Source organism: Chelonoidis abingdonii, chromosome 6 (assembly GCF_003597395.2).
Source record: "Chelonoidis abingdonii isolate Lonesome George chromosome 6, CheloAbing_2.0, whole genome shotgun sequence".
NCBI classification, from domain to species: domain Eukaryota; kingdom Metazoa; phylum Chordata; order Testudines; family Testudinidae; genus Chelonoidis; species Chelonoidis abingdonii.
The window spans coordinates 55,390,993-55,416,200 of record NC_133774.1 but is presented as its reverse complement, the minus strand read 5'-3'; the positions used below and the strand labels follow the sequence as shown (position 1 = coordinate 55,416,200).

Here is a 25,208-nt window from a genome sequence, read left to right as displayed (position 1 = left end):
CCAGGTTTTAAAAAGAAAACTTTATATAAAAAGAAAGAAAATACATAGAATATAAACTCTGCATTCAAGAATCAAATACAGGGCTATTGCTTATAAGAAAATAGGAATAAACAGTCTGATTCAAAAGATATCCAGTTTAAACCAGTCCAGCAAAGTACACACATGTAAATACAAACTATAATATCAACCTATTGCTTTTCCTTTTGTACTCACAACTTGGTAACAGAAGGGTAGAAAGAAGCTTGGAGATAGAAAGAAAAGCTGTTCTCTCATAGCCGAAAGAAACAAAGAGAGAGGGACAAAGCCAAAAACCTCCAGAGGTTCCCTCCCCTGCTTTGAACAATCCAGTTTCCTGATTGGTCCTCTGGTCAGGTGTTTGGTTCCCTTTTCAGGTAAAAGAAACATTAACCCTTAGCCATCTATTTATGACAGGCCCTCAGGGCAAAAGGTTTTCCCACCCCTGCTTTAAGAGTTCTAGAATTTGTTAAATTGCTCAAACATTGCTATCTACACAAACTCTTAATCGTGACAAGATGACAATGATTAATAGAAGATATTTCTATTTAAGAAGGAGGAAATAGACTTTAAATATTGAAATGCTTCATATTGTAATTAGCAGTGCTGGCAGTTTGACCAGAATCTGACCCCATTTTTTAGATATTATATTTCATTAAATAAACTATATTTAAATGTTCACATCAAAACAATATATTAAACTGTAAGTTAAATAACTTTTTTAAAATCCATGTTCTCATCTTAAGCACATTTAAGTTCATTTTTCTTTCTGTAGAAGCCTGCACTTATCTCAAAAGTGAACTAGTCTTTCTTCACATCAGATGTAACTTTACACAGTCAATTTGGTTGGACTGAGGGGCCCATTGCCGCTGGAGTTACTGAAAATATATGATCGAAGCTTCTACAATATACACTAGCTAGCTCTAACTAACTGACAGATAGAATAATTAAAAGCCTCCATCTTTCCACACTGATCATAGCTAATTGTTCACTAGAGCTAGAATATAAGGATTAGTGTGAAAATGTCTGATACTTAAAATTCAAACTTTTCTAAGTAAGCTCACAGACCACATGGAATATGTTGTACAGTCATGCATTTTTTCTTTCGTATTTATCTATGAATGACAAACCAGAGAAATCTAAAATCTTGATAATCTTGAATCAGAAAAGCTCTTAAAAGGATAAATTGCCATTTTTAATTCACCAAATGAAAGAGTTTGCTTTTTTTTTCCAGTTCAAGGTGACCTTGAATTTTTTCACAGAGGCATTAGCTTGTATTAAAATGATGAACAACCTGAAGAAAACATAAGAGTAATGGCCTTTGTTTAAAAAGGCAGATAAGTACCTAGTTAAATTTTATAAATACATATAAAGAATTTAATTTAGCACTGAGCAGTTTCTATTCTTTGGTCATTAGCCAGTGACAGATTTTATTTCCAGGACAATGAGTTACTTCTCTCTCTTAGTAGGCTGAAATTAAGATAATAATCTAGGGAACCTTTATTACTCCAATATTTGATCCCTTTATAGGCAGCAAATAATAAGACAAGAATGATGTATAGGACCCTAGGGGTCATGTGTGACCATTAATTTTTAAGTAGAACTCTGAAATTTGGCTTGTTAAAGGGAATGAGTGGCCTTCATATTGAACTGCAGGCCCATTAGTATGCACCTGTCCTCAAAAGAGAAAAGATCTCAGGAGCTACACACTTTGTGTATTTTTCTGACAGACTACAAAAGAGGTCAGGCAGGTTTGACCAACACCACGTAGAATTAGCAAGCTCCCTCACTTCCAAATTATTTTTGTGACTTAGTCCTGCCCTGAGTGCAGAGGACTGGACTAGATGATCTCTCAATGTCCCTCCCAGTCCTACGATTCTATGATTTAAAACAGTTAGAGCTGGAGCCAAATTTCTGTGGAAGTTAATGGCAGTAATCTTAGGTACCTGAAGAAGAGCTCTATGTAAAAGCTTGTCTCTCTCACCAACAGAACTTGGTCCAATAAAAGATATTACAGTACCTCACTCACCCTGTCTCAGTAACGATACCAGGATGACTCATGCCCTTGATCCCTTCAGATATGTAGTTGATATGTGAACACTCTAGCTATGTGTAATTTTAAACATTTGTCGGGTCTGTCATGGATCTATATGCAGAACCCCAAACTCTAGAATGTTATATGGATTTGTGATGCTACAAAAGAAATGTTGTCCCATTAACCAGTAAAGTGCATGGAAACACTACAATGTGAAATATACAATAGGGGAAAACTAGGGATGCGCCTATGAAACTGAGAGCACAATCTGGCCCAACTGACATGTCATGCCTGTACAAATTTTATTGTGAAAGGTACTAATGTCATGCGTGTTATGAGTCACTGAAGTACAAGAACTCTGGATGAAACTCTCACCGCTCCCAGATAGTCATTTAGGCAGACTGTGTGGTAAAGCAGTGTTTGCTGGGCAATCAAACATCTCCTCAGATTCAACTGTATTGCAGAGCAGCTGCACAACAGAAGAGTTGAATGCTTAGGGTCCTCTTTTGATGTGATCCTAGATGAGCGGCTTTGTCTAGCAGGTTTCCCTAGTATAGCCTTCAGGTTGAAGCACGAACATGGAACAAAAAGAACAGGAGTACGTTTGGCACCTTAGAGACTAACGAATTTATTTGAGCATAAACTTTCGTGGGCTACAGCTCACTTCATCGGATGCATAGACTGGACCATACAGCAAGAAGATATTTATACATACAGAGAACATGAAAAGGTGGAAGTACCCATACCAACTGTAAGAGGCTAATTAGTTAAGAGAAGCTATTATCAGCAGAGGAGAAAAACTTTTGAAGTGATAATCAAGATGGCCCATTTTGGATAGTTGACACAAAGGTGTGAGGATACTTTAATATGGGGAAATAGATTCAATTAGTGTAATGACTGAGCCATTCTCAGTCTCTGTTCAAACCTAAGTTAATTGTATTGAAGGCCCGAGAGAACTGATTAAAGGGCAGTGGTGTTTTAATTCAGGGTTTTTTGCAAGAGGGTTGCCTGCGTGCAGTTTGGGACCATCTCTGGTCAAAGAATCAGGACTGGTGTAATTGTTAGGAATAAACAAATTACACTAAGAGAATATCTTGACACAGTGTAACTGATTTCTGCTTCAACAGGGAACTGACCTGTTTTGCTCTAAAATCTACCTACTTAACAAAAGAAGCAACAGAAGATTGCATCTGGTCAGTTTCCAGAGATGGATTCTAAAGTTCTCCGTTTTCGTGCATAGCCTCAACATATGAAATAGCCTGTGTTATGTATTTTGAGTAGACAGCCACATTCTCTGCTCAAATGCATTCATACTACCAATAGAATGTTGGAGCAGCTAAACATGTCCAAAGCATTTGTGTTCAAAGGTCAAAATGAGTGGTTTCACCTAAAAAGTGAAAGGTTTCAGCAATGTGTATCACTTATATGCATACTTATGCTAAAAACATGTGTAGCTGTGTCAAATGTCTTGAATACAATTTATTTAATGTGCTTACTGAAACAAACAATTCACAGGAACTTACTCATATGTGTAGTCAATAAGGAATTCTTTATCCTCTTGTGATTTGAGACATATTTCATCTAGCTCGGCTCTAAATATGGTAAGATCCAAGACTAGGGAAATCGTATGGGTCTCTGCCATTCTGCACATATGCAGAACATGAATGTACTACACTCATATTACTGTCTGTAATGAGGCTGTCTAAAAGTCCTTTCTCTATTAAAAATACAATTCCAGCAACTTCTTTTTTTTTCTGAACTTCTCATAAATGAAACCACGTGGGTAGAAAATTGAAATTTAGCATGGAAAATGGCTCTTATTGAAAGGAAGCATCTTTAAGCTTTCTGGTAAAACTGGTTTTGATTTGAGCAAGTTAATACTCATTGAAAATAGCACTCTGCATATGTATGGTAGATATTGCAAGAGGTTATTTGCTAAACTAGGTAAAAAGGGGTAGCTAAGGAAACAATGAAGCATAGGCATAGAGGGCTAAGGGGGCTGTGCAGTGAAAATTTAATGAAAGTGTACAGTGGGGCCCAATATTGATTGTGCGGTTTGTAAGGTGGTTGGGGGGGAAATGTATGATGATACATTTCATTATTTGAGAAATAGCATGAGCTTCATAGACTCATAGGTCAGAAGGGACCAATATGATCATCTAGTCTGACCTCCTGCACAAGGCAGGCCACAAAACCCTACCCATACACATTTATAACAACCCCTAACCATGACTGAGTTATTGAAATCCTCAAAATTGTGATCTCACAGACCAGTTGAGCAGACTTATCTGCCGATAATCCAACGATCAATTGCCCAAATTAAACTATCCTCATAAACTAATCCTCCATATTACTTATCAAACTTAGATCTTAAGCCAGATAACTTTTGCCCCCACTACTCCTCGGAAGGTGTTCCGAACTTTCACCCCCTAGGTTAGACTGGTAGACTCGTAATTTCAACCAGTCTGAACCTCTAATAGCTCAGTTCGTACCATTCTCCTACGGGTGCTACATTAGTACTAAACTTAAATAATCCTGACCCCTCCCTAACGTTAATCCCCCTGATATATTTATATAGAGCAAACATATCCCCCCGGAGCCTTCTTTTGGACAGGCTAAACAAGTCCAAGCTTTTGAGTCTCCTTTCATAAGGCAGATTTTGCCATTCTCGGATCATCCGAGTAGCCCTCTTGAACCTGTTTCGATTTGAATTCATCTTCTTAAACATGGGACCCGAACTGCCCACAATATTCCAGGTGGGGTTACACCAGCGCCGTATATAACGGCACTAACACCTCCTTCTCCTTGCTGGAAATACCTCGCCTGATGCATCCTAAAACCGCATTTGCTTTTTTAACAGCCATATCACATTGGCGGCTCATAGTCATCCTGCTATCAACCAATACCCCAAGGTCCTTCTCCTCCTCCGTCACTTCCAACTGATGCGTCCCCAGCGTATATCTAAAATTCTTATTATTAATCCCTAAGTGCATGACTTTGCACTTTTCACTATTATATTTCACGTTGAAGATTGTCATATTGAAAAGCACACAGGGAGCACAGATAGGATTGTGTGTACAACCTTTAATTTCTCATTTACTGACTTTTGAGTTCTTTACAGTTCAATATATATGTATGTCGTACTCAGATATATAAGTTCCCAACAAAGATTTTGGGGTCAGAACTTCACAGAAAGGTATATCCATCCACTAACTCATGCTGCGTATGTACAAACACCTGATTAACACACCCATATTGGGTATTTGTTTGTATAAACCTGAAGCGTGTCACTTATGTCCTGTTTGAGTGCACTACTATTTATAGAAAAAATAACTTTAAGGCCCAAAACACATTGGTTTATTAAGAAGTATCACATTGTGAACTTTGTCTGGTGATCTAATGCAACCATTTTCTGCAGCTCTGTGGTTTAAATTAGAACAGGGATTCTGAACCTTTTTCTTTCTGAGCGCTCGCTCCCTCCCCCCTCCCTGTGGAAACGTGCTGTAAAACCTCCACAGCCCACCTGTGCCACAATAACTGGTTTTCTGCATATAAAAGCCAGGGTTGGAGTTAAGGGGTAGCAAGCTGAGCAATTGCCCAGGGCCCCCATGCCACAGGAAGCACCATGAAACCAAGTTGCTCAGGCTTCTGCTTCAACCTCAGGTGGTGGGGCTCAGGGCTCCAGGCTTCAGCCCCATGCACTGGGATTTCAGCTTTTTGCCCTGGGCCCCAGCAAGTCTAACACTGGTCCTGCTTGGCAAAACACCCTGAAACCTGTTCACGGCCCCTCAGCAGGCCCCGGACCACTGAGTTCGGACATGGGTTCTCAACTTGGGGAGGGTCTGACCACACCCCATTTCCTAAATGCCTAAAGGTGATGGAATCCTAAAATGTTTTATGTTGCAAAATGGGTCACAATATAGAGAAGGTTGAGAATTACTGAGCTACAGCTTCCTTTCTTGACTCCCTGTCAAGTTCAACAAGAGTCAAAAGGCACCTCTTCCCTGCAGTACCAAACTCTGGAAGCTCCCAAATAAAATTAGCTAACTACTGCTTTTTGAATTTAATAAAATGTATAAGCTACTAGATCAAGCTGTTAGTTCTTATTTACTGACTAAGTCATGCACAGAGAGGGAATTATTTAGACACTAAAACAATTAGATTGTCAATTAGAGGGTTTTTTTTAAATGAATTAAGATGAACTGAGAGACATTCTTAACTGGTAGCTGTTGCTAAAAGAAAAACAGCTACAGTTCTAAAAGTAGAATGAATTAGTTACTCTCTGAGTTAATTGGATTATTTATTTAAGGCACAATTTTGACCTGCACTATGTGCCCACACAAGGAGAGGACACAGTTGCTGCTTTACTTCCCTACATAGGCTACCTGTTGCAGGGCAGGGTCACATTGCTGGGGAGAAGGGGAACAATCTTCAGCAGCTGCTATTCTCCTTCATGCAGGTGGGCATGGAATGCGTGAGTAGAGGCAGAGAATAGATGAATCTTTCAGTCTACTACTCTTTTCAAACACAGGGGGAAGAAATCTCTGCCAGGTATATGATAATGCAAATTACTTTTCCCAGAAGAAAAGGAGGAACCTCTGAGTCACTGTATGGTCCCTCTTTTCCTCCTGGACCAGTACAACTATGCACTGCCCCTTTTTCAGAACTTTTGACAAAGCCACAGTGTAGCCCTTAATTCTGTTGTTGTTTAATGGGACATTTCAAGATTGTAGCATGTGTTTCCGAAACTAGCCAAATCTATATGAGCTTGATTGGATTTGATTGTTAAAATTGCTCTGTTTTGAACACATTTTGCACAATTTGCATTCTTTGCTGAACATATGTTTACTGTCCAAAAATATGTTTCTGATACTAATATTATCCATATGGCTCTTTAGAGAATGACTGTTTAATTTACAGTGCATGAAACAAATACTTATTACTTCTTAAAGTGTTTTGCCAATGCTGACACTATGTATTTCCCACAGATGTAAACGAATGTGAAGCTGAACCTTGTAAAAATGGTGGCATTTGTACAGATCTTGTTGCCAACTATTCCTGTGAGTGTCCAGGTGAATTTATGGGAAGGAACTGCCAATACAGTAAGTATTGCAATTGTTTTACAAATCTACCTGTTTAAATTCTTTACTCAATGCATTGCAGAAACAACCATGTAATAGCACCCAGGATTCCACTATATCATTAATGTATGGATAAATACAATATTAAAATAAGATGGGCAGATTATGAAGTAGACAGACCTTGGGTGTATTATGCAGTACATGGTCTTTCAATCAACTTGGGGTGCGGACCTCTTAAATATGAACTGAATGACCAGCTTTTTTAAAGGGGCTTCAACTTAGGCTCCAATTTTGCAAGCAAAGGGGTCTACAGCTGTTGTCCTACAATAGGCAAAAGGACAGGGAAATTTGAAAGAGCTGATAGACATAGCCCATAAAAGATATGTGATACTGGAGAGAATTGATAGGTTAAATTTATTTGGCTATGTTTTGGAAGGCTGAGATGATGCTTGCAGAGTTTGCAGACTGCTCTGGAACAGTTACTAACGTTGACTCAACAGCATAAAAAGATTTAATAACTCTTGCTTCCTGTTTTCTTGGTTGTTTAACAACCCCAGACTCTCAGCTGTGAAGTGCATCCTAGTGTAGAGATTCAGAAAGGCTGAAATTGTGCCAGGAGGACTAAAAACCATCGCAAGATGGTCTCTATCTATTTAGTGTTGACTGTCATGATAGGAGAGCCTCCACACTTGGGTCATATCCTTTTCGAAGGAAAATGATACAGCTGCCAGTTAAAAATATGCTTCAGCATAGTTAATTCTTAGTAACAGATAGAATACATTATTTTTTTTCCAGATTCAATTTTTATGTTTTTCCATGGAGTTTGTGGAAGAAAGATTAAGGGCTGCACTGTGTGTGTGAGGTGGCTCACGTTAATGGAATCCCACTTCAAGCATCACTTATTAGATCGATAGGGTAGAATGTTTTGATTTTCTTGTATCATTAAGTATTATATAAAAATTGTTGATAGATCATTTTACAGGGTACTTACACTTGATAAATGGAGTAACTGACAGATTCTTTGGGAATTCATCAAAGGATCATATCTATCTTGTGGGGGGTTATCCTTCTGTGACGTTCCCCTCTGGTGTTTTCTGTGAGGTCACTCCAATCCTCGACTCTGAGAGCCAGCCTTACCCTGCTCCACTGTGAGAACCCCCACTCCTGGGCTGTTCACGCACAGCCTCTAGCATGTAAGCTGTTCCCAGTTACGTGAGTGAGCACTTCTGGCCAGCTGCTGCTTGGATTGTGTAACCGAAGGACACTAGCCAATATCTCCAGTCCCAGACACAGCCCTAGGAACCTTCGTCTTGTAGTGTCCAGTTATGCCCACTGGACATTGCAAGCTTACAAACTTAGATGCTTCTCACCGCAGCTGGCTGGTTGCCCTTCAGCCAGGCTCTCCCCTTTGATCAGTGCTTCAGTCTGTAGATGGAGGTGGAAGAGACAGAGAGCATGGCAAACATATCTCCCTTTTTTCATGTTCTTTCTTCCCTCTTGGTTTTGCCCCCCTCCTTTCAGAGTGAGGTGAGCAGTTTGTAGTCCCAAACTGACCAAGGGAAGGGGGATGACTCACTCCGGAGTCCAACAGATCCTTTGTTGCTGCCTAGGCCAGTGTCCTTTGTTCCTGTGAGCCTGGGCTGGGTTTGTCCCATACATGCCCTGATGAGGTGTGAACTGCCCCTCTGCTCCTGGAGAGTTTTGCCTGGGCTTGTTTTACACCATGAAGACATATTTTCAGACTCATAACTATATACATGAAATTACAATCTACAACATTACTATCACAACAATGCTCAGTGCATCATGAGCTTTCCAAAGGAACCCGACATAACAAACTTTGCACTGCATACCACACAATCATATTATAAGGATGAACATGGGGGTGCAGGGTATTCCCCCTGAGGTACAGAGCATCACACCTTCCTATTTCTTGCAGGATGCAAGAATAAAGAACCATCAAATAAATATTTCAGGGATTTCAGGCCATACAAGTGCAAATGCCCTTTGCTGCTAAAAATTAGACATCATAATTAGATAATAAAGAATGGATTTTTGAAGGGACTGTTGCTTTTTTAGAGACATCATCTTTTATCTGTTTTTGGCTGTCCTTGAGGTCCCAATATGTAGAAGTCAATGGCAACATTTGCATTAACACCAGAAGAACAGGACTGAAACTTAAGAGATACTCACTTGTGTTCTCTCTTTGAGTGGTCGTGCTGGTTTCAATGGGTCTACTCACATGGCTAAGTGCTCAACAATGTGACTTGCAAGGAAATATCTTGGGAAATTTAAAAGGGTAACTTTGCTGGGTTAGGAAGTATTATAATTAATTTGTATCAGTTTATTGAGCACAAACTCTTCAAAAGCCTGCTGAGTCACCTTGATGTAGACTTCCAAAAACACATTCATTATGACTTAAATGTGATTTCTAAAGAATGTGCAGGAATTGGTAATGACAGAGATATGTAACAAAAAATTGTTATTCCCAGGATGAGAAAAATGCATACAAATGTGTGTCTGGGTGTGTGTGTGTATGTATGTGAAAGGCTCACAGTCCTGTACTTCAAGATTGTGTTCCTTATTCTCCTGGGGGAAAGGGAAGAGAAGTGCTGCCAATAATTTATGTAGGAGGCAAAACCCAATAAGGAATATGAACCAAGTGTGCCAAGAGAGAATGCAAAAAGAAATTGGAAAGCAATATAGTTGCTAACATCAACATTTATGCTATGTATAATGTAAAAGAAAAATAAACATTTAGAATATTTGATCATACTACTGTCTGTAACTACCCATAATGCTTCAGGTTACTTTATGGTAACATAAATGGATGGACAGGTGGCTAAACATCTGTGCTGACTACAGATCATTGAATTATCCTTGTTTTGGGAGCTCACCATATCTTCCCTAAGCACTTAAACGCGGTTTTAATAACTTTTAGCATTCGTTTGTGAGCTATAAACATAAACTAGCTTTAGTTCAGTTCATATTAAAACATGGACTCTTAGTAATGTACCAACATTATTATTGTGCACTACAGCAACTCCAAATAGCATCACTGTAGTTAAAGTTGCAAATACCTAATTCTATTATAAAGAGTTTTACTATGTTGTTACATCTAATTATGTAATTACAGGTAGTAATTACACATTCTAATTACATCATTATGCATGTTTACAGTAATTATGTAATTAAATGCTGTTACACTAATTATGTAAATACATGATTACTGACTAAAAATTACCTCAGACAGCTTAAAGATTTTTTACCTAGATCATAGACTATAAGAAACATAGAAGACAGAGCAGAAAAATACATATTATGTCATCAGTCCATTTTCCTGTCAAAGTTGGGCTGTGCTCTAGAGTGCATTTTCTAGTGTTATCTAGGTTATCCCAGATAATGGGGCTTCTGCCATTTCCCTGGGGAGATTATTGATGCTAGGAAGTTATTCCTAAATTTTCTTTTTCCTAATTTTCTTTTACCACTCTTAGTTATAGCTTTTTAAATCATTTCTTTCTGTCCTTCATGTTTAACAACTCTTGGATTTGTAGAAACTGTTATTTTATACCCCAGTTTTGCAAACTGCTCAGTATCCATGGAGAGCCCAGTTCACAAATCCCATAAGCTTTTCATGGCAACTGATATGATTGTAGTGGGAGGGGCAGGATAGGCTGGAGATGAGTTAGTGAGGCAATTCCTGCCCTCAGACTCTTTCTGCTGCTACTGTTGGTAGGAGGGAGTAGCAGAGAACTTTTCAGGGCTCAAACCCTTCAGCTGGGTTGGGAAGAACAGACCATGCTTGTGCTTTTTGGTGCAGACGCTGTGGTTGATGTTGAGGAGTTTTATTTGATGTAGTCTGTAGATACGTAGTATGGAGTCAGGAAAAGGGATCAGGCTAGGCTGCAGCCATACTTCTTCATTGCTCCATGGCTTCTTCAAGGCTCTGCTGGACCTACTTCTTATTTAGTATTTTGTTTTCTTTTTTAAAACACTTTGTCCCTTAGTGCGTCTGGATAGTTTAAACTCATTCTGCTTTTCTGTCTTATTAGCTGCCTTTATTTTTTCCATCCAAACTTACCTGATTTTGAAGTCCAGATGGTCCTCATTTCTGGAAGGTGTTGGGGAGGAAAGAGAGCAACAGAGTAACATGGAGTGGGAAGGCTTTATCACAAAGATTTATGATAGCTCTGTAGTATGCTTATTCCCTGTTCCTCTCCCCCCAGGAACCCTCTGTTTGAGCCTATCTATGTGATCTCCCTGGAGTTGGAGCTCTAGATGATTTTAGGGTTGTAGTTAGAGAGCAATCACTGTCTATAGCAGGGGTCAGCAATCTTTCAGAAGTAGTGTGCCGAGTCTTCATTTATTCACTCTAATTTAAGGTTTCACTTGCCAGTAACACATTTTACTGTTTTTAGAAGGTCTCTTTCTATAAATCTATAATATATAACTAACCTATTGTTGTATGCAAAGTAGATAAGATTTTTTAAATGTTTAAGAAGCTTCATTTAAAATTAAATTAAAATGCAGAGCCCCCAGACCAGTGGCCAAGACCCAGGCAGTGTGAGTGCCACTGAAAATCAGCTCATGTGTCACCTTTGGCACGCGTATAGGTTTCCTACTCCTGGTGTACAGCATATTCTCTAAAGATTCCATTGGTATTCTGTGGAAATCTATTCAATAGTTAATGCTGCTCAGATTATTATTAACATTATTTCTGTGCCTGTACCCCTTTTAAGAAAGGAGTTCTGTACTATTGTATGTGGAGAGCCATGGTGCCCGTGCAAATCAAAAGGTTGAGAAGCATCATGGAGAGAGAGCCAGCTCCACACAGGTAATCCCTAGAATTTAAAGAATTTGCCTGCAAATGCTCCATCTCCACAAGATTCAAAGGCTGAGCCCCTTTCTGTTCTATGAACTTTAAACCTCTACCATTTTGATATCTTGATAGTGAATCTTACTCACTAGATTTCTTAATTCCTCATTGTTTGGTTTCCTGACATCTAGTGTCCTCACAGTGCTTCATTCTTTGAACCCATTTCTTGCTTCTATGCTGCTTTCTAGTAATTAATGGTCACTAGCTTCATTAAAGCTTTTCTGGTTAGTTCAAATTCTCCATAAGTAAGGAGCAGCTCCAGTTCCTTAGGCTGGAATCTCTTGCTTTCTGGATCACAAAGTTGTCTTATAGGCAATTGAGAATCTCTCTTAATTCAAGTTCGGCTGTTTTTGTTACCTAACGCACATCCGTATAGCTAAAACCTCCAATGAGCACTCAGTTTGCAGCTTTCAACACCTTGGAAGTTGGACCACACAGTTTGCCCTTTTTCTCCTCAGTTGTGATAGTCTGCAGCAGGTGCTTCTGATACTTTTTTCTTTTTGCTCTTCATTCTCACCTAAAGAATTTCACCAGTGTGCTATTACACTTATTGACTAAAACTATTGCAAATCTCCCACAGTCTTCAGTGGGAGAAGGACAAGCCCCCATCATTGCAAATATTTTCTACATATGCTGCCACTCTTTCACTTTCTCATATTTTTCTGTCTGTTGATAGATTACATTCATGTATATTGACTTCCATTTAGGAGAATCATCCCATCCAACTTAGCAGATCTTAACATCCATTATTTAGTGTCAGTTCTGATTTGTGTTGCTTGTTTCCCATGCTTCTGGTGTTTGTGGAGAGAGGTCCAATGTTTAAATGGGAATTTTAGTTTTGCCTTGGACTCAAAAAGAAAACAAGATTAAACTCTCAGAATCTGATATTGAAACAAAGTCCTCAGTCAGATGCCTCTGGGTACATTTTTACCATGCTGCTTTTGAACACTACAGAAATATCTCACTTTTGAAAATTAATTCCTCGGTACCTTAAACTGATTAGGCAGTAAAGGATTGAATTTTACTGAAACACCTGATAGAGACTCATTGTAAATTATTCAGACAGGCCCCCAGGACCTGATCACACATTTTACACATTTAATTAGCTCTTTGCTACATGAGAGCCACTCGTTTAATAATATCACTGAGGCACACCCTAACAGGGTAGTAGCTTTCAAGTTGTGTAAATGTTCCTATTATGAAGTAAAATCCATTTTCAAGCATCTATAACTTGGTTATCAAATTTCATTTCAGATTGAAGTTTCTCAGGAGAGGAGATTCTCTCAAGCTATATTTTCCAACACAACTCCTGGCCTGATCCTCCATACCTATTGATCTCGTGCTTTGTGGAGCCACTTTAATTTGCTTTTATACTGTTGGAGGAAACACGTATTTGGGTAGCAATTGCCTCCCCACCTGAATTCTAGTATATCCCAGTCTGCTTACTGAACTGGAGGAACAACATGGCTCTGAATTTGCGAAGTCACTTTTCTATACCCTTATTGACATTTGATTATATATGCCATCCTCTGTCTATGTAGTAAGAACTTTCATGTGGATGTTTACTATGTGGTTTATTCTATACTAATGCAAGTTTAAGGTATTTTCTAAACCCAAAAGAGCCATTACAGTGTCCAGAGTTATTTTTAAAATTGCCTCAATATGCACTTTAACAGCTTTTTCTAGTCACATTCTTTATGTTCTTACAGAAACAAAATATAAATTGCAAGTAAAGACTTGGTAATATAAAAAGAAATAAGCTATAATACAGCTATAGGTTACACAACTGTAAGAATATAAGAATGGCCACACTGGGTCAGACCAGTGGTCCATCTAGCCCAGTATCCTATCTTCTGACTGTGGCCTGTGCCAAATCCTTCAGAAAGAATTAACAGAACAGGGCAATTTCAAGTGATCCATCCCTTGTCATCCAGACTCAACATCTGACAGTTCGAGGTATAGGGACCACCATCACCACCTGACCATCTTGGCTAATAACTTGTCAAACTCGTTGCTATGGGATGTTGTGAAGGCCAAAAGTATAACTGAGTTCAAAAAAGAATTAGTTAAATTCATAGAAGGGAGGAAGGGATAGTTCAGTGGTTTGAGCATTGGCCTGCCAAACCCAGAGTTGAGAGTTCAATCCTTAAGGGGGCCACTTAAGGATCAGAGGCAAGATCAGTACTTGGTCCTGCTAGTGAAGGCAGGGGGCTGGACTTGATGACCCTTCAGGCTCACTTACAGTTCTACAAGATAGATATACAGCTGCCAATGGCTTACTATGCATTATGTGAAGAAGTATTTTCTTAAGTTTGTTTTAAACCTACTGCCTATTCATTTTATTGGGTAACACCCCTGGTTCTTGTATATGTGAAGGGGTAAGTAACACTTTCCTCATCTCTTTCTCCACATCATTCACAATTTTATAGACCCCTATCATTTCCTCCTTTAGCCATCTCTTTTCTAAGCTGAACAGTCCCAGTCTTTTAATCTCTCTTCATGTGAGTAATTCCATACTCTTAATCATTTTTGTTACCCTTTTCTGCACCTTTTCCAGTTCCAGTACATCTCTTTTGAGACAGGGTGACTCATACAGTGTTCAAAGTATGGATGCACATTGATTATTACAATACCAGAAAACTAGAAAAGATGGAAAAGTACCTTCAGTGAAAGTATTAATGAATAGAAAGACAAAAGAAGAGCAATTTACAGTAGAAATGTACTCAGCAAAACTGTCTTAGTCAGAAGGAAGCTCCCTCATGTTTCAGCTATTTGACCTGTTGCTGACAGACTGCAAGACTTGGTTCAGGTCTTTGCTGTAGTAATATGCAGGTGACTTACTCAAAGAGTCTAGCCATGAAATAGGGTCCTCCGCTAACTGATTCAGTCTGCTCTAGTTTTTAGCTACCAATCAGCGGACCACAAATTAGTAATATGAGTAAGATAGTTCTAGAGCTTTGTAAAACTTTCATAGACTCCATTGAGATTTACCAAAGTTAATAAACTTTTTGGTAAATCCAGGCTAATCCTGTATAAACTGTGCAAAATTTGGAGATTTTGTCCCAAACTATGCAAAAGCAACACCATTTTGACATTTGCTTTGTATTTTGGAGCTTCATTTGGACTCAGAATTCAAACCAAACTGCAGAGGATATAACTGAAAAGGGAAAAAATGGCTCACATGTACTATTTCTGAATTGGAAATCACTGAGGGCTTGTCTCCACTTACCGGGGGATCGACGCGCGACCTAAAGTACATTGACCTAAGGTACTTAAGTTGACCTAAGGTACATTAACTCCAGCTACGTTAGGCATGTAGCTGGAGTTGCACAACTTAGGTTGACTTAGCCCCATAGTGTAAACCAGCCTTGAGCTTTGCACAGCTCCTGCCTGCAGCTCTCAAAAGATGAAGGAAATACAAGAGCCTGCTGAGGCAAGCTTCACAACTCCTACTTGCTTGACCAGAAGGAGGTTCCCACAAAGCTCCTGTTCCAAGCTTGGAGGCAGTGATACGTAAGACACAGAGGAGGAGTGAGAAATATGCTAATTGTTAATTCTACTTTAGTCTCTGGCTGAAAGTTCACATGTATAGCAATAATATTACCAGAAAAGACAATTATTACTATTCACTACAGCAGCTGAGAAGTCACAGGAAAATTTTGGGAATTTGTCCATTATCTAGCAGTTATTTGTATCTATAAGAAAAAAAAATCACATAATTTGCCATAGGATTATCTGCTTTTTGGTTATGCTAAGTTTAGTACTGAAATAGCACAGTCATTGCCAATCAGATCTGAAATGTGATGGCATAGCTTTGTGGTGGCAAACTGACAGATAAACTATTGTCCTGAACATGCAAGCTGCCCTGCCTGGGTGGCCCTCTGTAGCTTGGAAGATCAGTCTGTGTGGTTTAAATTAGGGCAGCCACTGTCATCGAACCTCTACTTGAAAAAAAAATACAACAGTAATCTTTAATGACAAATAGAGACCTTAGTCTTTCTCTCATGCCTTACATTTTAACTAAGACTCAGAATTGTACAGGCATGTTTTGACAGGAAAGTGGTATTCTGGTTTTTAAAAGACAAGTCTGTCATAACATTTTATTATTTCATTTGCTAGAGGTGATTGATGGGATTGATCCTGAGTTCCAGTCTTTATCGATCATGGTAGACGGCTGTCGGCTTGACATATATCTTCTACTGATGTTGTTTTCCATTGCTAGTGACAAAAGTTTCAGAACCCATCTTGGTTGAGTTTTTCCCCCCAGCACATCCAACACCTCTGGTAGAGTATACTTGTAGTATCACATGCAATTTTAGTAAAAGTTGACTTTAAAAAAATCTTTACTGTCTGAAACTGCTAGGCTGCTTAACAGCCATTAAAGTAAAGCCACAGCAAATGTCAATATTTGTCTGATAGGGAAATCATGTTATCTGAGTTCCCCTTTTACATTTTTTACTAGAATTGTGATGCTGTATGGAATATGGGAAATTTATAATATTAATATCAATGTTATAACATTGCAATGAATCATGCCAAATATGCCGTGTAAGGTGTCAGTGACAGAGTTATGATTTGGAAGTATGATAATTTTGATTTTATGTTTGTATCACCTTTGTATTATGAGTTATAGATATATATGGTATATCTGTATTTCAAAACGTGCTGTGTTTCTGGGTGACACTCTGAGATAGAATGGCATCAGCACTAAGCTTGCTTGCTGGCCCATCAACTGCACAATGAACCCATTGAGAGAAGACAGGGACTACACATCTGAGTCAGCAAGACATGCAGGGTCATGCTGATGGACAGAACTCTAAGGCTTTTTTATGCCATGTGCTGTGAAGCTTGTGTTTGGGACAAAGGAAGGACATGCCACACGGGGAAGAGGCAGGGCCAGGGCAAGAATTTGGGAGGGGTCCAATAGGGACAGGGAGGAGGCTGGGGCCAAGGCTGAGCACCCATCAGTGCCAAGGAAAGTTGGTGCCTGTGTACATGAGCAGAGTTTTTAAGTAACTTATCACTTTATTGGACCTATAGGCTTATTGGAAGCCAGAGAACTGGAATGCACTAAAGAGGGCTGTGTGATTTCTTTTTCAGATTCTTGATAATCAGTGTGGGGAATCAGGAGCATAGTTAGTGACCGGTTGGTGAGTCTAACTTCAGTGTTAACCACCAGTCCTTGGAAGACTCTGCTCTCCTTTTTGCAACTGGCCCTGACCTTGGCATTTTCAGTGAAGGCTGCCCAGGCACCCCAGGTCACAAGAGGAATAGCACTAAAATAATAGTAAAAGCTTTTTTTTAACTTCAAAATGCCTTATCTATACAGTGGCTCCTAAAATGGGTATTGTTATGGTATCAAATTAAGCAAAACTTTAGTAGTAGCTGTGGTGAGATGTTTGGCTGCATGTGTTCACTCTGTATGCCGTCTCAGCTCTGTGCAGGTTCCTGCCAAAGCATACCTTGAATGAACTGCCCAACGATCAAGATCTGTTAAGGTACGAAGACACCCAGCCAGGTTTATTGTCAACAAGGCAAAGTACTAGTATCATGCAGACTCTACCAGATCACTAATACATGTATTCCCGTAACAATGGACCAGCTCAGTGAGCAGCGGGACTTTCCATTTCTCCATAGGCTAGACAGAAACACTCCCTTTTAGTTTCCATTTTATGCATCAATATAAACAAGTTACGTACTGCCCTTCTGATGTAGTTAGCTGACATCCTCTGATGTAGCTGGTTACCATCCATCACATTGTACATCTCTATCCATCACGCTGTCATCCTGACCTTATCTTTAGGATGGGTCAGCATGTTCCTGTTATCTTTAGGGAATGAGTCAATATCAACGTGTTCTGGTACTACCTTTCTGGAATGTGTTTGTGTGACTGCTTTGTACCTAGCACCTCTTAGGAATGTGTGTTTTTGCAATATGAGCCCTGTTCTTGCCAGATTCTGTGAGCAGGACCTACCTCTAGCTCACAGTCTGATTGTTCTTTATATCAGCAAATTTTTACTGCTAGTTTAGCTCAGGCCTCAGCCCAGGCCTTTGATATAAGGGCTTATGTTTCAGGCCCTCTTCCTACTGCAGTATTTAATATATTGCCAACCAAGTATGGCTTCGCTGAGATCAATTCACTGGTGAAATTTCTAATGTTATGTCTGTTAACATAAATAAGTTCTGTATTCTTGTTTGCCCTAATATTTGCGTGCCCTTGTTTTCTAGTTATTCTCTTTTACGTGTGCATATTTTAAACACAGATGTGCTTAGTTACGTCACAATGAGAGATGAGCAAATAGTGATGTATTTAAAAGCAGGCCTTGACATGTTAGACTGTGATGACTCAGAAGGAGTAACTACAGCCCATCGTGTTGATAGTCCATCTGTTAAGAAGTTCACAAGTAACCCTAGACACAAGGGAGCCACATCAATAATTATACCAAATAAACATTTCTGTGGCCTCCAGAATCTTGATTCAATAAGCCTCATTGCTTCACAGCACTAATTATGACCCTGTATGTTACTAAACTACATATAAATGACTCCCAAAGAAACTTTAACACAAAATGGCACAAAAAAGAACTAAGCGTTACGGTGCTATGAAACCTGATTCCTCTCACTAAGCAGTAGTAACCAGCAGGGAAAATAGGACTTCAAAATTACATCAATATCCAAATAAATGAGTGTTTGACCCTGAGAACTGTAACTGTTGATTGTGAATGGTCTAATTGTTCTGCTTTTGAATATAAAATAATATTTAACTTCCAACAATTCTGTCTGACTAAAACTAATCCACTTTTCTCAAGGACATTTTATAATGTGCCCTATGCTGCTCGCAATGGAGTAAATGGGAGTTTTTATATTGACTTCAGTGGAACATGAGAAGGCTTTGTATGGATTATATCATGCATTCTGAGAAGAGGAATCAAATTCTATTTCAGAGCAATTTCCACTGACACTTATCATGAAGGAAACAATTTCCAGTGTCAATAGATTAGCATGAAAATAAGCTCAAGATTTTCACTGATTTGTTAAATTGTAACCAAAATAGTTCAGGCCTCTGGGTTGTTTTTTTTTTTTTGTTTTTGTTTTTATTTTTATTTATATAGGTTTCATAAAACAGCTCTTCAAAGTTTTTCAGATGCCAAAGATGACAATGTTTAAAAATAAGAGGGGGGGAGGAGGAACAATTCTTTATTACTTCATTATTCAATAAAGTCTAGTCAGTGTAGAATTTGAGTTAGTTCCTTTGGTGAATTTTTTACATAGAGAATAACTCTAGCGATGTCTGCTAATTTAATTGGATTTAATTCATTTGGTTTTACAGCTTCTGTGGATGGATGCAGAATCAGGTTAGAATATAACTAAGTTCTCACTCAAATTCAGAAAATGTCAAGATAAAAAAATAAAGATTCATTGTGGGTCGTTTAATCTGTAATGGATTTCTATATTATTTTTCTATGTGGACTTGGTAATTGTCATGGAAATGGATGCATTTTCACTTAAAACATCCAAAATTGTGCCTGAAGAAAGGATTGTAGGGCTGGTGATGCAGTCAGATTGATGGATCAAAGGAGATACTTGTAAGAGCTGTATTTTTTATGGACTGGAGAGATTGGGTGTCGATGCGGGTATGAGGGAGGTATAAGAATAGGAGGCTGCATAATCCAAGTGAGAGCTGATAAGAACCTCTTGTTGTTCACTAGATGGAAAAGGACAGATCTTGGAAACATTGTGGAGGAAGAAACAGTAAGATTTGGATACATTCTAGATCAGAATAGTCAAATTTGCTTTCAAATTCAAATAAATATTTGGGGACTTTATCCAGGGCCGTCCTTAGGATTTATGGGACCCTACGCAGTATTATTAAACTGGTGGCCCTATGCCGGATGGCAGCCCAAGCTCACAGCCTGGCGGGGGAGGGGGAGGAAGGACGAGATAGCAAAGGATAATGAGATGCCCAGCCTGCCTCATGGTGGCGGAGAGTCACAGTTCCCCGCAGAGACGCCCATACCCTCTCCCTCATGCAGAATGGACATGAAGAAAGTACCTAATTAAAAGCACTAAAATTTGGGAATAAAAAAATGTCAGTCACAGGTTTTTTGATATGCCCTGAAGTTTGTCAGAGGTTTATTTGCAAAAACTTCGTAGTAAGGGTGAGTCAGCTGTCCTGCTGAATACAACATTACATATAATGGAATACATGATGCAGCTCTTCTCTGTTTTACATTTTCTTAATCAGCATTTCTAAGCTGAATTTATATTTTAAATGTACTCAAACCTTAAGCCAGCATTCCAGATTACTACATATTTAACTCACTGAAACAAAGACATTATTTTAAATTAATCAGAGAGGTTTAGTGTGTTCATAACAATGTTCATTGCTTTTAGAAAAAGGGAACAGTAATTTACTTTGTGTGATCTCCATAACAAGAGACATGGTTATGAAATTTCACCAACTTTAAAAAAATATGTTTCCAAAGATTTTAGGTATAACAAGGATTTTATGTCTTACTAAGGTACTGATTTTGCTGGAGGGTTCTTTTAAAACTAGTTCATCGGATAGTCAGAAGTAAAGAAAGGGAAACTCTTTGTCCAGCTATCTGGAAGGGAAGGACTGTTGTCCCTTTAAGGGCTCTCTTCAGTGGGGAGTGGGGGGAGAGGTGGTGAAGGGATGGACAGAAAGGACAGGAAGACTTGGAAGCACTTTTTTTTTTAACTATAGTAATTAAAATGTGTATTTTAGATAAGGGAGGTCTTTTGAAGGATTTATTTAAAAAACTGTATATCTGAAGATCCACGCATTTAAGGCTAAAGATGATTGTGCATCTAAAACTCTATGCAAGCATTTTTTAGAAATGTGATTTTATAATCTTCACCAGCTCACTAATGAAATATTTTTAAAGCAAATTTTAAACTAAGGTCCTGTAGACTGACATGTTCTGTGTACATATTACATTAATGCACAACTGTTTTTGTCAGTAAAGTCAGAAACTGACAGTATAAAAATTTATTTGGGCATAAGCTTTCGTGGACAGCTGATGAAATGGGTTCTAGCCCACAAAAGCTTATGCCCAAATAATTTGTTAGTCCCTGAGGTGCCACAAGGACTCGTCCTTGTTTTTGCTGATACAGACTAACAGGATTACCACTCAGAAACCTGTCAGTATATACCTTGGGGTTGGCAAATGCCTGTTAAATGGCTTTATTACCCCTTGAATGTCTCTTCAACAGTTTCAATGTTGTGCTAATAGGTCTGGCAGGCTGGAGGTTTTTTCACTTTTAACTACTAGATTCCCTCCCAAGGAAGACTCACCAGGCTAGAGCAGCCATTTGTGGGAGCCTGCAGGAAGGGTCAGAACAGGGATAGGAAAAGAAGAGGGTGAACACTAAGACCCAGTGGTGCCTCAAATTTTCAGGTGCCCTACGCAGCTGCCTATGTTGCCTATGCCTAAGGACGGCCCTGACTTTATCTCCCCACTATTTGCTCATCTCTCATCTCTATTGACAATGAAAAACCATAACAGCTCCTCTGCCACTGTAGTTTACTTGCATGTATATTGGCTTCATACACTACAAACTATTATACATTTTTATCCTAGTCCATTAGGCATTGTTTGAAGTTAAAATTATTGAATATTTTTTCCAGATATTAGTGGGAGCATTCTGTGAGCAGGATTTGGTCTCTGGTTTTTGGGAAAAAAAGCAAATGTTAATGGACACTAGGTGGCTTAAATTTGGTGATGTGTCACGGAGGCATTCATTTTTAGGTCATATAATCAAGATCTCTCAGCCATCATGTCTTTCTGATAGCTGAGTGAAATGAGCCTGTGAGTCCAAATAACGAATACCACTATTGCTGATAATCCACTAACAACAAAGGCTTACCCATGGAGATGTATGTAAAACCAGTCAGTAACTAAACTTCCAACAAACACTCAATAAGCAGCTCTCACACTTTAATTAAGGGAGAGCCCTTCTGAAATAAAAGCATTTAAAAAAATATTTTCTTATTGTTCTGGTAACTAATTGAAGTAATATACTTACTCATTATGTATTGGGTATGCTTGCTTAGAGAGCCATTTATATATGGGTTATTAACATGAATGATCATAATTACTTCTATTGAGTCTATTAAGTTTAATTATATCAATGAACTGCACACTATCAACAGTTTGCAAATGATGCACAAGGAAGAATAAAGGCTAAATTTACTGAATACTTTATTCACATGATTAATTAGACAGTTCTAATCTGAAGGAAGTCCTGGACTTCAACAATTTACAATCAGTAAATTGCCTTCCTGCCACTGGATTTGATTTAATCTACTCAGATTATTTCAACATAGGTGATTGCCATTATTCATAGATTATAAAAACAGATCCTCTAGTCTGACCTGCATAACACAAGCCACAGGACTTCCCTCAATTAATTTCTGTTTGAAGTAGAGAATGTTGTCACAGTTCAGAGCAACTACACCTGTATTTCCCCTTAGTGGTTCAGCAAGGCTTCAGGCTCCCTACCCATGGCCTTTCTTGGGTAGAGACCCACATCTCACTCCTTTCTAACAGGGGTATTTCCAGACTGCAAAGTGCACTGTATATATTGTAATATCCTCAGCGGAAACAGGCTGCCCGCTTGCTTTCTTTTCAGAGATGATTAACAATGTGACTGCCCACCATTATAGCCACCACATATTTTTTTATGCATGATTATTTGATTCTGAAGGTAAAAGCACTTCAGAGAAAAATATTAAAACAGTAAAAGAAACTACACCAACAGCCAATTAGAGAAGGGCTTATTGGGAGCCAATCGGAGCCAAGATTGGAGACAGCCAATCAGGGCTCAGTTTGGCCCTATATAAAGGCTGCCCAGGAAGGGAGTAGTCAGTCTGTCCCAGGTCTTGGCAGGGGACAGTGAGTCTTCAGAGCTAGGAGATTAGCATCATAGACACAGCAGTGCTGGCCAGGCTTGGGGAGCAGTAGGGATCTCTAGCCTGAAGCCTGCCAGGCTGCAGAGCCTGAAGGGAAGGGCCTAGTGGGTGCAAGGGGCAGTAGGGGAAGCAGCTCAGGGAAGTGGACAGATGAAGGGGGAGAAGGAGGACAGTGAGGCTGCCGCCAGAGGGTCCCTGGGCCAAGACCCAGAGTAGAGGGCACCCTTCTTTCCCCCCTTGCAGTACACCCAGCCATCGGCTGTGGGGAGCAGCCATCATAGACTATGCCAGATCCCTGACAGGAAGGATTAGACTTCGAGGGCATGGTTGGACATGGTGGCTGGGGCACAGAGATACTGCTGATCAATCCCCCCCCCGACCCTCTTGGAAGGGGGTGTGGATGGACTGAGGCACTGCTGGAGGGTAGTCGTCCGGAAAAGGAGTCTGCGAGCTAGAGAGTGACACAGGCTCAGATCCCAACCAAAGGTGATACAATGAGTGGGACACCACCAGGAGAGGATGCTCCATTGGACTGAGATAATTCCCGGAGGTAACCAGCAGGAGGCACTGGGTGGTGAGTCCTAACCTTGTCACTTATGCATTATTTCAATTACCATACCATATAGGAGCCCTGGTCATCAGGAATCAGGCCCGGTAGCAGAGTTAGTCTCCAGGCAACCTAAAGACCACAGTTGCCCTGTAGTAGGCTATGTGATTGGCTGTGCCACCTGATTGGCTGCAACAGTGAGCAGACCAGCACTTAAGCTGATAATGCTGGCATTAAAGTGTGTGAGATGTGAACATAGTCACCCTGTCTGATTCCTTGTCAGGACTGCTGGCAATCAGAAATGTCATTTCAGATAGCAGAAATGATATACTTAATGGAATATTACTGTTAACAACAGAGTTGACAAAGTTGAATGTAATCATAGTAATAGCATGGTTTGCAGCACATGCAGTGGTAGTGTGCAATAAGCTGCCAGACAAAGTGGCAAGAAATGCTATTAAAAACTAGCACATTCATGTAGAGATCCCTTTAAGTAAACTAAAGTTTAAAAATCTAAAGATCCATTGAAAAGAATGGCCAGAACTATGGGAAAAAGAAACAAAGGGGAAAAGATTCCATGAAATATACCTGAGTCAAAAATGTTGATTTACTGCAAGGCCCTGAGAGACAAAGAATTATCTGTGATGTCCAGTGCTTGGTGATGGTTGACTCAGCAGTGTAGCTTTGTTGATCCAAAGATATTAGAGAGACAAGGTAGTGAGATCTTTTATTGAACAAACTCAGCAACAGAAATTGGTCCAATAACATTACCTCATCCTCCTTGTTTCAATAATAGACTCTGCAAGAGAGTCTGCTTCACCATAAACATAGAAAGTTGTTCAGAGACTACTCAAACCATTCACCCACAGCTGATACCTCCTGTGCCTGCTTGTTCTCAGCCCTGCTCCTGCCGTGGCCCAGCCTTGCCTCACTCCAGGTAACCCAGTTCTGATCCACAGCTCCAGTTCTTGGGTTAGACTGTGATCCTTGGCTCTGCCACCTGTCCTCTGACTCTGGCTCTGATTCCTGGCTACCAAATCCTGTTCTAACCGCTTGGCCTGACTCAACCACTAGGCACAACCACCTACATCCTTGTTGTATGACACTGGCCATGAACCAGGCTGTCATTATGCTCGGTGCTGTACAAATGCAAGATGATGATATTCACATTAATATTTTTTTCAGGCTAAGAATATGAAAATCTGTCTGTTATTTCCAAATCAACCCTTCCATCAGTGTTCTTCCAACATAGCATAGTCTTACTTTGTTTCCCCAACCACCCACAGTATGTGTAAGGCAGAATTCTGTTCTACATGGGCTGGGGGGAAGTGGTTTCCCACTCCTTTTCACAGCAATGTATTGCAAAGGATAAGATTTAAAATCTTAAAACTGTACAGACTGATTTACAAGTTAAACAGTTATATTGCTTTGCAAAAATCCTAAAATGGAGTAGTTTTGGGGTGAGATAGTGCTTGGGGTGTGCTACAGACCGCCGGGATCTGATTTGGATATGGATAGAGACCTCTTTAATGTCTTTAATGAAGTAAACACAAAGGGGAAATGTGTAATTATGGGAGACTTCAACTTCCCGGATATAGACTGGAGGACGAGTGCTTGCAAGAATAACAGGGGTCAGATTTTTCTGGATGTGATAGCGGATGGATTTCTTCATCAAGTAGCTGAAGTACCTACGAGAGGGGATGCCATTTTAGATTTGG

General features: G+C 39.5%; 1 protein-coding gene across 1 annotated transcript in view; it reads left to right on the top strand.

Moving 5' to 3' along the window:
* The window catches only part of EDIL3 (EGF like repeats and discoidin domains 3), a 436,701-nt gene that overhangs the window by 231,770 nt on the left and 179,723 nt on the right, over positions 1 to 25,208 (top strand). The window contains exon 5 of the mRNA XM_075067055.1: positions 7,039 to 7,152. Coding sequence (XP_074923156.1) covers positions 7,039 to 7,152 — 114 coding nt within the window. The remainder of the gene's footprint in view (positions 1 to 7,038; positions 7,153 to 25,208) is intronic.